This window comes from Fulmarus glacialis, unplaced genomic scaffold, assembly GCF_000690835.1.
Source record: "Fulmarus glacialis isolate BGI_N327 unplaced genomic scaffold, ASM69083v1 Scaffold4817, whole genome shotgun sequence".
Lineage (NCBI taxonomy): Eukaryota > Metazoa > Chordata > Aves > Procellariiformes > Procellariidae > Fulmarus > Fulmarus glacialis.
This window is the reverse complement of record NW_009222440.1, coordinates 290-14849: the sequence shown is the minus strand read 5'-3', so window position 1 is coordinate 14849 and position 14560 is coordinate 290. Positions and strand designations below refer to the sequence as shown.

Here is a 14560-nt window from a genome sequence, read left to right as displayed (position 1 = left end):
TATTAGGTAAACTAGTTAAGGAATTAATATTCAGAACTACTTAAATGAAAGCAAATAAGTTAATAACCAACATAGAAAACATGAAACATAGAAGACATCAAATAATGACCACAGAACTCTCTTATGAAGCAAATGCCAGTTAAGACTATAAAAAATTATTTTGAGTATAAGAAAAAAGTTGAATTCATGCATCAACATGAATATGAATGAATGGGAATATATGAATAATGGGACATAAATGATTATGTAATGCTTACGTAGACTCATGTTATGTGCAATTTAACAAGGAAACATACTATAAATTTTTACATATGGAAAAAAGCGATGATCCTTCAAGACCCCCAAAAACTGAATGAAGTATTATTATATTACTCTTGTGGTTTCGCTGCTTACCACACATAGCGAGCTGTGTTTTGAAAAACCTGATTAAAACTCTTGAGAACTCCAATATTTTTGAGCTATATGAATATCCATGTATTTTTCAATCCTTGTATAAGGAACATCGCTGTTCCTCAGGTTTACTCATTTATGTCTCCTCCAGTTTTCTCCTATATAATCTTTACACCAAAGTTAGTTCTGCTGATTAGGATGTTCTTAATACAATTCCTATTCTAATGCAGTTCACCATTTTCTACTCTGACAGTTTACTCAGCAAAACCAGTGATAAAGCTTCTATGCTGCACAACCTATCGCATGACATCCCCCATTTTTGTGCAACTCTACTTTTAGAGTAAATGTTACCTTTGAAGCTATCTTTGAAGTATGCAGTCTTAAATCTACTAAGCATTTCCACCATTCCCAACACACGCACTCTTCAAAATATACCATAAATGATCAAGCAATAGATTAATATGACAAAGGCTATTTAAACTTTTTAATAGGTCACAGAATCAAAAGAACAATATAGGCTGAAAGAGATTTCTGGACATCATCTGATCCTAACTCCCTGCTCAAAGCAGGTCCAACTTAAAGCACATTGCTCAGGGCCTTGTCCAGCCAAGTTCTGAGTATATCCAGTTTTGAATATTCTGATTATGAGACTTATAACACTTAGCATACTAAACTGCCATAACAAACAGTTCAAACTAATTATTGTCTGGCTAAAGATAGGCACTCAGGACACGCTCTTCTCCACAAAAATGCATTATGATATAGTCAGTAGTGTGACAGGTATCTTACTGCAAGCATTTGTATAAAACCTGTGAACAGGAGCAGTGGAACCTTCATGAAAAGTTACACAATAAATAACAATTAGGAAAAACTGTTTATAGAAAAAACTAGAAACTAATTGCCATCTCAGATTTTCAGAGCTCATCTAGTTTTACATGTCCAAAGAATATGCTCAACTAAAAATAAAAGACCTTTTTGTTACCAATCTAGCTTAAAAAAAAAGTAAGTATCACATCATCCATATTCTAACTGCCTTCAACAGTTTTAGTTTGGCAATGACACCACAAAGTAAGTTCATACAGAAGTCCAAATTAGTTTCTGCCCAAAAAAGGTCTACTTGTATGCATACTTACACCCTCAAAAGAAAAGCTAACATACAAAAGATGGTGAAAACTAACAACATTTAATGAAACAGAACTGTACTTGCTACATGTCCAGAATACTTGTATTATTACTAGTCTTCTGGTATTACAAAGCAATTTCCAGTAACATAATTTCTAGTAACATAATTTCAGCATGCCAGCTAGTTCCCCATTGCATCCACTCTTCTCTCAGCTGTTCTTCATCTTGCAAAATTTTTTATGTTCTGCAGTCAAAAAAATCTTTTTAGCTTATGTCTAATGCTGTCAAATTCAGGCATCTATACAAAAGATTCTAGTACCCACAAAAATCAGTACGTGACTTGCTGGTCCTGTTTACCTCCCTGAAATAAGGTATATATTTTTATGTCTGTATTTCTACTGACCTCAAGAAAAGACTGATTCAGTTTTTTTAAACCATGTCCTTGAACAACGCAGATAGTATAAGTACTTTTTCAGAAACTATCTTGAGATACATACTGGTAAGATCTCAGTGCCTCACAGATGTCCTAATGAGCTGTAGCTATGTAGTCTTACTATATGAACTTGGGGGATGGAGTCGAGAATCAGACAAAAAATTTCAAAATACAAACCACAAAAACATACTGAAGAATTTCAGAATTACTTCGTATTAGGAAATAAAGAAAGCATAACATTATCCTTCCCAGTTCTTCAATGTTCCCATGTATTTAAGAAGTAATACATATATATTTATAGATAAATGCAACATTTCAGGTATCTACATTTTTTGGTAGTACACAATGTCGAACAGTGGGATAATACACTTTATGTGGCATTCTACAGATTAACCTTACTTAAAGCTCATACATCCATTCTCTCTTATTAGAAAGTAATGGAAAATCACTTACCTCTAACTAGAGTTCTTTGAAGGTAGTATCCTCCTTAGATCCCCTATCTTGGGTTGTGTCGCCTGCTGCAAGTTCCCTCAGGAGCTGACTAGCAAGGTCTAAAAAGTTTTACATTCCCTTCTATAAGCCCTATTAGCGCATGTGTGAAGTTTTTGATCTCTCACTCATACCCTTATACCTACACCTACTAAATCACCATCATCTATGGATCAATGGAGGATACTACCTTCAGAGAATTCCATTTAGAAACAGGCGATTTTTCCCTTCTCCAAAAGCAAGTATCCTCCATATCTCCCCACTGTTGAAGACTACAAAACTAAAAATTACATCTGCTGTAGATAATACAAATGCAGGGAGGAGAATCAACTGAATATAATCAGAATACGAATTAAAAAAGCTCAAAAATTGAAGCATCAGTACAAATTGCAACCATGTAACTGTGTAACAAAAATCTTAAAACTATTTTCCTCAATGTAGTAAACCCAGTAAATGCTGATTTACAGGAGAAATCAAATACTACTAAAAGTAATCTGATATTTAAGTTCTTAATTGTTCAAGCTTTCTGTGTTTTTACAAATATACAGTCTTTTCTTTAGCATTCTGCTATAGACTTCTCTAATAAAGAAAAAAATTCAATTTGAGACACAGGTATAATGCATTGTTAAATGCGGAATACAACTACATGAACTGAATCCTTTTAATTACTTGAATAGATCAGAAAAGTCTCATTATTGAATAAAAATGACAACAAAAAATTTCATTTTAGGGAATATTTCTAGAAATAATTTTTAAAAGGTGAAGTCATCTATGTAAACCACCAATCTGTATCAATGGAATGGCAGCTCAAAATACAGCTTCAATTAGCTGCATAGCTCTAAAAAATTTTAATGCAATCTTAAGGAGAATTCAAAGGAGTTTACTAACTTGAATCATTTTTATGAGATCAATGTTCCTTATCTTTACTACTTCTTCAAGACTGGTATTTAAAGTATGAAGTATTTTGAACCTACACTGCAGTTTAACCTAATTTAACAATTCTTAACAGAATTACTGTTAAGAATTACAGGTTATTAGTGCTTAAAAAATATTGCCAGCATACTAAATACAAAAGGAAAAATACTTTATATATAATAAATAATCCTGGTAAGCCAATCACACAGCAAGTGTTTGTTTAAAACAACCTTTACTGAACGACTTGTTTGATTTATTCCTATTCTTTCTCACAACTTCATCCATAGTACAGGTATTTTAAGCCACAACAGTGGAATTCCACAGTTTGTAATCACTTCTTTTCAGGGGGGTGGAAAAACTAAAACAAAAAACTTCCACAGATTTACTAAGCAATATATATGCTTGCCAACATCAGTAATGCTGGAGCGAAAGTGAACAAGAACACTGATGTACGATACAATTTTTTATTGTCATTAAATTGCTTGTTAAAAGCATATGATATTTGAGAAGTGAACTTTAAAAAGCACAGCAACAGAACATGGCAATTAAACTAAAATTTCTAAGTCAACGTTCTGTTCTTTCACTAAGATTTTCAACAATGCCATGAAAATTTAGCAGATGTGTCAATAAAGAGAACAACCCAAATAAAACTTAGTGATCTCACAAAAATATCTCGGGTAAATGCTGAAGATTTTATCAGGAAGAAAATAATTGATTACTGCAGCCCTAAGGCAATAAAGTTGCATTTCCCCTCCCCTTATACATGCACCAGTAGGACTCATTGAAGGGCAAAAGAAAAAACAAAACAAAAAATAAACCAAAAAGCCAAAAAAAAAATCTTCTAGAACTTGCTAGCTGGTTCACTGCACAAAGACGAACACCCCAAGATGGAGTATCTAGGATGATACTTACCATGTAACAAATTATACCACTGTCGCATTATGTATTCTATGTGTGTATGGATGCACTATTAGTCAGCATAATAGTACACACCACGCTAGCAAACGCCTGGTTGGAGCCATACGGCCGGATGACCAAAGGAATATCCAGGTAAGTGTCGATTCTCCAGCCTTCATAGCCACATTCTAGACATCTTACATAGTCCTTCAATTTGCCTTGATACAGCTGATTTATAAGATCGGCCTGAAACAAATAGATATTCAACAGAGCTTTAAACAAATGAAACAGAACGTATTTCCTCTCTTTAGTTTTACAAGAAAATGCCTTTTTTTAATTGCATAATTAAAAATTTAATTTAATCACATAATCTTAATTGCATAGCTACACATGTAGAATACCATTCCCCAGCAGGACATCCATCTCTTGATTTCTTGTTTTCCCCTGCCCCACCACTGCACAAAACAGATATCAAATGAGCTTCTCAAACCACGTTACATAAGCTTCACAGTATACTTTACACCTCCTAAGAGCGACTACAAAACTACTAACATTGAAGTTTATGTTTTAAAAACAAGCCTGATCTTGTAGACAACATTAACAGACTGACAGTGCGGTCCTTCCCTGTGTCTCCAGAGGTAGGTATAGAAAGATAAAGCAAGTATTTGCCAATCTACAAATCTGAAAATTGGTCTATAACAAGTTGGCCATTTATTAGAATGTAGCATACGTTATAAATGTATTCCTATCTTTCTCCTACATTAGAAGAGTGGGCTTGCTACAAGAACCTGCAACACAGCCTAATAAATACTGACAGCAAGGAAGCTATCACAAAAGAGGAGTTACACAATCACTTTCTGTGCTTCAAATAAAGACTAAGTATCCAGAGTTCAGAATGTTCCACTTTTAATTAGGAGAGGAAAACATAGGCAACGCACTCTCCAAAGTCACACATTATAGTAGCTTAGCTATTGCATCAAACAAGAAAACTGGCAACTATGGCAGACTTTCAATAACCTTGCATTTAAAATTCATTTTTCACAATCATCCTTAAAACCAACAAAACCCCACAACAATACCACACCACTGACTGAACAGAAAAAAGTTCTTATACTATTACCTGTTCTGTTTGCTTCCATTTCTGCTCCAAAGCATCAAACATGACTCTACAAAGCTCCTGTACATCATGTTGCTGCCATGCTGTTAGACATTTAAATTAATCTTAATTAAAACAAGAAATGTTATTAGCTCCAATACTAACTGTAGCCTTAGGAATACTTCCTAAAAGGCTACCAATTTTTTAAGTCTGTACCTGTTATTTACGACATAATTTGCTATTGGGCCAGTGTTCAATTCCACAAACAGCTGCCTCTCAAGTTAAGTTAGAAAAATAAGCAGCCAACTTGCTCACAATGTTTATGCACAAACAAGAATTGTGTACATAAGCAAGAATTTGTAAAAGATATAGAAACGCTAATATGCACTGTTATAAAATAAACTGGTTCTGACTTATTTCCCACTTTGTGCTGATTCTCTAAAACTCTATTTTTTTTTTCCTTGTAAGTGTAAGGACATTGAAATCCAACTCCTTATTATCATGTGATTACTCCATGGAAAAAATCATTAGGTTATGGGGCAAAATTCAGAATACAAATGTCAATTTTGATTTTATTCAATTATCCGTATTATTTCTACTGAAGTGGAACACATGCATTTGACATTTGTGATTCAAAACAGATGCAAGTTTCTCATGAAGAGCTACTTCTTTAGAAACAATTAACAACTGTAATGATAGCTTAATTACAAAAATATAATGCTTTTTACTTTAACAGCCTAAAACTCACAGACATCATTTCTTCAAAAATCAAACACACACCACAATAAAATATCCATTTGGGCTATTTTGTTTCCATTGAAACAAAGTGGATTCTAATAATTATTTTTAATTATTCTGGTATTTTTCCCCATTAACAGCAGTTTAGGCCCCTAGCAGGCAGCTGCTGAAGCAAATCACACAAGCTTAATAGCTGCATATTACCCTCACTACTATCCCATCCAAAACTTCGTGTAACATCTGTTGTTTCAATTGCTCTTTTTTTGCTGGTCTGCAGTAAAACAAACAGTCTTTGAAGCTGGTAGGGGATACTCGTCACAGGATCCTCTTCAGATTCTTCAAATTCCCATCTATTCACAACATAAGATATTTGACAATTAAAAATGCCTTGAAAACATTACCCAAAAAGGCATTTAAGTCAGCACTTATTACATTTCAACAGGTCTGCCAGATTACAGAGGTTAACTGAAGCTCTGTTTCTTCGGAAAAGTCAAATGAAATTGCTTTCCATTTCTGCAGTAAATGACAATACTATTCTTTAAATGCACAAATCTAACAAATAAAATAATTTTGAAGCCATTCACTGCACAAATACAGACATGAACTGCACTTAGTATCAGACTTAATTTCAAGTGTGATGTTTTCAAGATGGGACAATTTTTTTAAAAAGCTTGTCCATGCCACAACCAATAACACATCTTAGTGTTTTACTAAAAATCTGAAGCTTCTAGGCCAATATAATTTATAATAGCCTATCCAGCTTCACTTCATGTATGCTTTTCAGTATCCAAACAAGGAAATTTTGACAGGAGGAATTCAAAATGGTCTCCTACCAATATATACCAGCACAAATTTAAGAACAGGTTTTGATTATATATACACTCACTTATATAATGCATTTCTAAATTCAGGAGTCATGAAAAGTGTTTGTAGAAGGCTGTTCAAGTAGCAAGTCATCGCTTGATTTACTAGCCCCACATAACCTAAAAATATAAGAAGAATCAGATGGAAATAACGCAAAAAGATAGGAAATCTTTTTAACTTTAAGAGTTAAAGTTAAGAGAGACAAGAAAACAATTCTGTGATAACGTTTAAAAACTGCATCCATCTGTTGACATTTATTGTTATTTACACTATAATAATTGAGGGAATATTACAATTGCTCATTTCTGAGAGCAATAGAGAGTAATAGTTTACACAACAGAAATAATTTCCCTGAATGACACAAAGCTATTTTAGTGATCATGAATTATGTTTCATAAGTTATGTTTCACAATAATAACCAATATTTAATGTTGAATACTGCACCAATGAGGACATAGGTAACTGTAAATATTTTAATAGTAGATTTAAATATTTTACAGCAGAAGCTAGAATTTCTTAAAAAACAACTGTGTACTAGCTTAGTTATTGTCTGATGTCAACTAAAAATATCCTACTTATAATGTAAATCTAATTTGTATCTGCATTGGTTGGTACTATCATCTCAGAACTACAAAAAACCCCCAAAACTCTGAAGTGCCCATGTACATGTATCTTCTAAAACCTTCTCCCGTGATAACCAATTAAAACAGCTACTAAAAATCAGTGTTATTTTTATTAGCTCAAAAGGGAATTATTTACTTCTATTCACCTTACTGTAATTTTAAGATTTTCTCCAAAACGTACAATATTAACAACAGTTAATAAGTAAGCGGCATATACTGAAGCATAGTGTAATAAAGAAACTAAATATGTATAAATATTTATACTCTGAAGCTCTTATTAAGTATTAACAAAAAAATCTCAGTTCCCTACTAGTAATGAAAAGGCAGCTACTCCATGCAGAATAGAGGCATTTTCTGTGAAGAGACTGAGTTAGAACATGTGTATTTTATTTATTATTCTACTCTATAAAGATCATCTTTTCATAGTTATATTAAATGAAAAAACGGTATGAGGCAGATAAACTTCCTTATCTCTCAAAAAAAATCTTGAACACACATGAATTGGTGTAATATGAATGTCGTCTTTGTGTCTGCTCAACAAATTTAGTATCAGGAGTTTGTCTCATTACTGAGGTGAAACTTGCTATCTCCTCCTGCCCCCCTGTGCAGCAAAGGCACCCAGCCAACCTCCCGGATTCTGCCCTGGCACTTGTCTGCGAGGCAGAGCTGCACTTCCCTTCCAGAGGGAGTCTCTGCTTGCCAGTGGGGAGCCAGGCAGTGGAGGATGAACCTCTTGGGGAATCACGGTACCCCAATCAAGGCAGAGAAACTGCAACCGGGGGCTACAGGAGGAAGACTTCAGTTAACATACAGAGTGCAGAGATTTGGCAACAGCCCCTCTGTAACAGAGTAGCAAGTACTCATTAAGCTGTGAGCGAACACACAGCTTGAGGTGAATACTTTCTGGTAATCCAATCCTGACTACTCAAGTAGAGACACAGCAGCAGATTAATACTGAAAAGGAGGGCCCCTGACAGAGTGTTTGAATTGCACTGTCACTAGTAAGAAAAGGATAGGATTCAGCTCTTCTGTTCCCAAAGCGATAGGAGAACGTTGTAGAAACCATGATGGAAAATGATGGAAAAAGCATTGCCTTTACAAGAGAGAACACTATACCTGTCTCCGATTTGCTCAGGACTGAAGAGTAAGAGTAGCTTTGACTGACATAGTCATTGGTACAGCCAACAGAGCCTTCTCTTGGAAGAGGGCCTATAAATCTGTCTTGTGCACTGTCATCTGTTGTACCTGAGTCCTCCTAAAAACATAAATACACTGATTTTATGCAAAAATTAGACAACAAGTTTTTACTGAAGCACCTACAAGTTTTACTACTTTTTCTCATGGCTAAGAAATCAATTTTGTTAGTGTATCACACAAATTTTACAAAATTGCAGGTATACAGTTGCTTGAGTAACTTTAATTCTGCCCTCCAAATTCTCAACCCCTCGAGAACTACCCTTGCAGTAGTGGAAGCAAATACCCGTTAGAATACTATATAATCAAATACAGTACCATAATGCATACAAAAAGCAAGTTTGCAATTTAGCATCTCCTATGTCTCACTGTATTTCTGCACTGAAATACAGAATGAGATTTTCTCCCCCCACCCCCCCGCCCCGTACAAAAATTACAATTCAATATTCTTTCAGAATCACCCTCAAATTCTGACCTTGTGCACAATTATTTAAACATGGGGGTTTTTTTTCCCCTTTTCAGATAATTAAGTCCACAACAAAGGCTAAGTAGGCCAGCATTATGCTGACATGAGAGCTGAGTAATAAATCTTAATATATCACTAGTCTATCCAATCCCTAATTTAAATAAACTGCAGCTGTATTTATCTTTCACTGCATCACATATTTGAGAAATAGGAAATTTCAAATATTTTATTATGGCAGAGGGTTGCTTCTAGCAACACTGACAACTCTTCTTTTTTTAATATATATGGGGTTTTTTTCTTAAAGGTAAATTTGGAAGTAGGTAACTGCTGTTGATACAGGACTGCCGTTTCTGAGAATTCTGTCAGCGTAGCCTATTACTGCTTTCAAACACCCAGAGGAAAAGGATTAGGTATATGATTAAACCTGTATTGTTAAGACTCATCTCTAAATGTGTCAAAGATTAATTAATTATATAACCTTAGAAAATTACTCACAGCAAAGCATTACATAAATATTTGACAAGCATGAATGAAAAGTGACAGCAAGTCACTACTAATGGAATCGGTCCTACTCAGGAGACACCTAGAAGTGTAAAATAGTAGTCTAAAATTCCATCGAGAAGGCTCCTGAAGAAGCTTATTGTATGAAATATACAGCCCAATTTTATTTCATTTTTTGATCTCACAAGAGCAATACACAGAACATACATCTCTCTCCCCCCAACACTATAGCTTATGTAGCTGAGCAAAGATTTTACTTACTGGCACTATATGAGGCTGCTCACCATCTTTGTCTGTCAAATGCAGAAAGTTCTTCTTCCCTGGCTCAAAACCAGCATCAAGAATAGTTTTGTCACTGTTCTGATCTATTGGAGTCTGCTAAAAAAAACAAAACAAAACAAACAAACCCAACACTTTTTTTTAAAAAAACAGATCTACGTGCAATTAACAGATTCCGTCCAAGTACATTGCTTGAAGCAGGTTCTGACACACTAAGATGAAACGAAAATAAATAATTATCCAGTATAAATGAAACATACTCATCATTAATACCAGAAGAACTTCGGAACAGTTTAAGAAACAGTGTAAACTAAGTATTACAGTACAGTTTAATACTTAGAAGTTGGTTAATCTACTCAGGAGTCAAGACACTGGTCTACAAGTTTCTTGCAGAACATCAAACCATCTAGTGTCCGATATAGCCTGCACACACTTTTACTTTTTTAAAGGAAAAAAAAAAAAAAAAAAGAGAAGTTCAGCAAGCATAAATATCACTTGAAATAAACTAATGTCTATTTCTTAAGGAATCTTATTAAGTTTTCTAGGTGCATCTATAGAAATCATATTAACTAAAACCAACACCGATTTACAATAAAGCACAGAAATTGTATTAATCATAATTTTTTTGTATTATAAATTCAAATAGGTATAAGAAACATGGAAAGTCACTACATAGCATACTTCTGCTGAGAAGAAAACATTTCTCAAACAAGACCACAGGAAACAGAGGAGATTAATTATCATGGGTATTATTATCAAAAATACATACTGATAATGAAAACTAGCATAACATCTGAATGATATTAGTTTCTTTTGTTTAATGATTAAATACATATATCAATTAAGAGCACATTTTGAGACTAAAATGTAGATATAATACAAAATAAAATTCAGCCAAATCAAAATAGTGGTGTCAGTCTGCTCTGGTGCACCTACTACAAATTTTTACAGGAATTAAATGAGCACTATTTAATACAGATAGCACTTTTCTATAATGTGAAGATTTAAATGTTTGCTATCAAGAGGAAATAAAAAGCACTTTTGCCATACCGTATCAGTTACATTATCTCCATTTCCCCACACTAAATCAAAAGTTCCATTCACATAGCCCACTTTTGAAGCCACATCTTCAAACAGCCTTTTAAGTGGTGTGGAAGCTGGCAGGTTCAAGGTAACACGCTCATTTACTGTCTTGGAATTTGTGGTATCTTGTATTATACACAGCACCCTGGGTTCCTCAGCAGCACTTTCCACCTGAAATGACAGCAAGCAACAATTCAGGAGTAAAGCTAAGAATATTTTGGAGTTTAATTGAAAAATCAAAACAAGACTTCACAAGTAAAGTTTGGTACACTTTTACAACCTAAGGATCCTAAAACTGGACTTTATTTTTGAAAGCAGGCATAAGAAAATTAAGAACCTTCCAGTTTTGGAAAACCTATGTAAAAACAAGCTCCGTTTTTATAGAACAAGAAGGAATTTGGATGCGTGGATCACTGTGTAGAGAGAGAAACTGCTCAAATTCTGCACAGAATTTCAGCCAGTAAGCAGACAGAAGACTACTTCAAATCAGGAACAGACTTTCAAATCACCACTTCAAGCTCCTATTTTGCTTTGACATGATCATAAATCCTGCTGAGGTAGAAGTACACCTTTTGTGATTTTTAGGAATGCAACCCAGATGATCTGCAAGCTTCCAAATAATCTTGGAAGCTGACCATTAAACAAAAAGTTTTGTAATCAAGCCACCAACTTTCTTCTACTAAATCCACTGCTGCATGAGTCACAGGAGAAATTCTTCTGCCTGAACAGAGTAAGAAAATTAACATTGCCAAACGGCTACTAGACAAAGTAAAGTTTAACAGTCCCCAAGGACTCAGCCTTTTCAACTTGTAACACACAGAAAGCATTACCAATGCATGTCAGAGCACCCAAATCTCAGTCCATGGCTAACGGGCACTTTGTCTAAAAAGGCAAAAAGATACATGCAGCGCTACCACAATTTTCAGTGGATAAAACCATTAACAAATAGCAACAACTGTGTTCATGCTAAAACTGTCAGCCACGTCATAAGCATCTTCTAGACAATAAAGAAATACAAAGAAGATCTAAACAACTTCAGCATCCCTTGTATTTCTACACAACTAGCCTCACAACACAGATGACCAAAGTGGTATAGTCCCTTATGAGATCACTTATATCACCAAACCTTTTAAAAAGGAACAGAAACATTTTAGCTGATGCTGCATCCCTCCATTTTACAAAATTTCAAGATCAGCTGACAGTCTTCACACAGCTATAAAATGAAATGTTAGCTGACTGCAGCATCTATTCTTTCATCATCAGAAAAATGTTGTCAGAGAAGGGCAAATAAAACCACCCCCCCAATCTGTACTACGTTATATTTGCTTTAGACTGTGATTTTTCTTAAGACTTTAAAGTCCCATTTCTCTAAGTTTATCAAATGTATTGCCCTTTATTAAAATCTTTATTAATTGCATGCTCAAAAAGATGCAAGGCACTATTTCCAGCAAATCTGCAACACTTCATCTTCATACATTTAATCTTTACTGGAGATTTTTAGGTTTATGAACTACTTTCCAAGACAGACAAAACTATTCCTGAAACATTAACCACACATTAAGAAGCAAACACAATTTAGAAGTCAAAGTAATTTTGACATATTATATCCTCACTTTCATCTGCAGCACCCAGAGACACATAGGGCTGTACTTGAGGAGACTAAAATTAAATTTCACCAGTGATTACTTCACCTGGGTTCTTTCCTTTAAATCTCCCAGCACAGCTTCATTCTTCAATTTTTTTTTTGGCTAAACAACAAGCACACAATTTCTCTTTCATTGTGTGGTTACAAAAGAGAAGATGAAGCTTGTGGCCCAGTTCAGTGGTCTACTTTCTTGATTTTTCTGGAGAAGATGAGCAGCAGCTAAAACCCAACAAACTCGTAAGATCAACCTACACTTATGACCCAGATATCCCCAGCAATGGTAGAGGCTTGCTCTGGGTGGAAGCCCACCCTCCTCTATAGAACAGTGCAGGGAGGTTAAGAGGTATTTGCTACTATTCATACAGCTTCATCTAGGAAAATGTAAGTTAATTCAGATTTAATGATTCCCACTGATCCTACAACTTGACCTGCTACTGTATATGAGCATGTCAGGAACAGAAGTTCTCCACTGGAGACTCAATTCCTTGTTGTCCTACTGCCTTTACATAACCAACACTTTAACTCCCCTCCTCTCTGCAGACAATACCTATAAATTCAACTCCTCCTATTCACATTTTCTCCACTACCTTTGATAGTGAATCAGTTGTGACTTATATTGGAGTTGCTACTGAAAATAATTAGACACACAGTATCTGACGGATGGAAATAACATTAAGCAAACAAATTATAGAAGATTACAGAAGATTTGCTGGTTGGGTTGCTGGTTGTTCCATGTCAGACAAATCCTCTCTTCCTTGTTCACAGATGTAATTCTGACAGACTGAACTGGTTTAACTCAGGGTTAGTATAGCAAAGGGTATTAAGCCATCATTTGCGCTGCCACTGCTTCAGGTTGTTCGTAGTAAGTAGATAAAGCAAAAATAACCTCAGTCCAACTCTATTCATGGCAAGCATTCACATATACCAACTGAACTTTATCAGACAACAATGCAAACATCTTTTTTGTGGCTACTTTACTAGAAAAATAGTGTAAAAGGCAATACTGGCCAGTGATTGGCCTCTAAACTATTTTGACAGGCTGTTATCAAACTGAGTCCACAAAGCAAACACAAAACTTATTTGAAGCAGCTACTGTTAAGACTGCATTTAATACATACATAATCTTTGTATTCAAGAACATGCACAAAAAATTCAATAGCTCATGCTCACATTAAGAAATAAACAAAAGCTACAGCATCATGCTGTTACTATGTATCTTGGTTATCATTTTATAAAGTTGATTTCATCTGTCTACCTGTGAAAATTTCTTCTTCATTTCAGCAAAGATACTTTGTCTGCAACTCCAAAACATATCCTATAGTACATAAAAATAAAATTAATAAGTCATAATCCTTTAAAATAGTAAATCGACTCTTTTTTTGCGTAAAGTCAGTTTTATAGTATAAGTAAAATATTATTACTGAGTTCCAAACCACCATTCACAGAATAACTTTAAAAGGAACAGCCTCCAAATACTGTAACAAGTTCTTATTAACATGAAGTTCAGTGCATACTATTTTAACATTTAAATTATCATAGGAGCAGTGTTACATAAAATGTTAGTTAAGTTGTAATGCACAACAGACTACATTTCATAAAGTAAAAAAAGAAACGAGTGGATAAGAAAATGTAAACAACAACTCAAGATATAAATTCATACTAACAAATTCCTTCATTATATTAAAAAAGCCCTCCAGACACAGGTAAACGTTTTACCTCAAATGGCTGAAGTGCAAGATTAGCATATAACCCTGTAATTCAGTTTATTACTACATTTATAAATTATGAAGCTATCCAGTTTCATATGAAACTGTTCCTTCATGCC

General features: G+C 34.5%; 1 protein-coding gene across 1 annotated transcript in view; it reads right to left on the bottom strand.

Moving 5' to 3' along the window:
* USP47 (ubiquitin specific peptidase 47) overlaps window positions 1-14047 on the bottom strand; it is a 43184-nt gene extending 29137 nt beyond the window's left edge. Inside the window, exons 1-8 of the mRNA XM_009581431.1 lie at window positions 13991-14047; window positions 11058-11261; window positions 9990-10103; window positions 8684-8822; window positions 6967-7063; window positions 6285-6430; window positions 5367-5446; window positions 4343-4492 (exon numbers count right to left, since the gene is read on the bottom strand). Of these exons, the coding sequence (XP_009579726.1) occupies window positions 4343-4492; window positions 5367-5446; window positions 6285-6430; window positions 6967-7063; window positions 8684-8822; window positions 9990-10103; window positions 11058-11261; window positions 13991-14047 (987 nt within the window). The remainder of the gene's footprint in view (window positions 1-4342; window positions 4493-5366; window positions 5447-6284; window positions 6431-6966; window positions 7064-8683; window positions 8823-9989; window positions 10104-11057; window positions 11262-13990) is intronic.
* Between the last annotated feature and the right edge of the window lie 513 nt (window positions 14048-14560).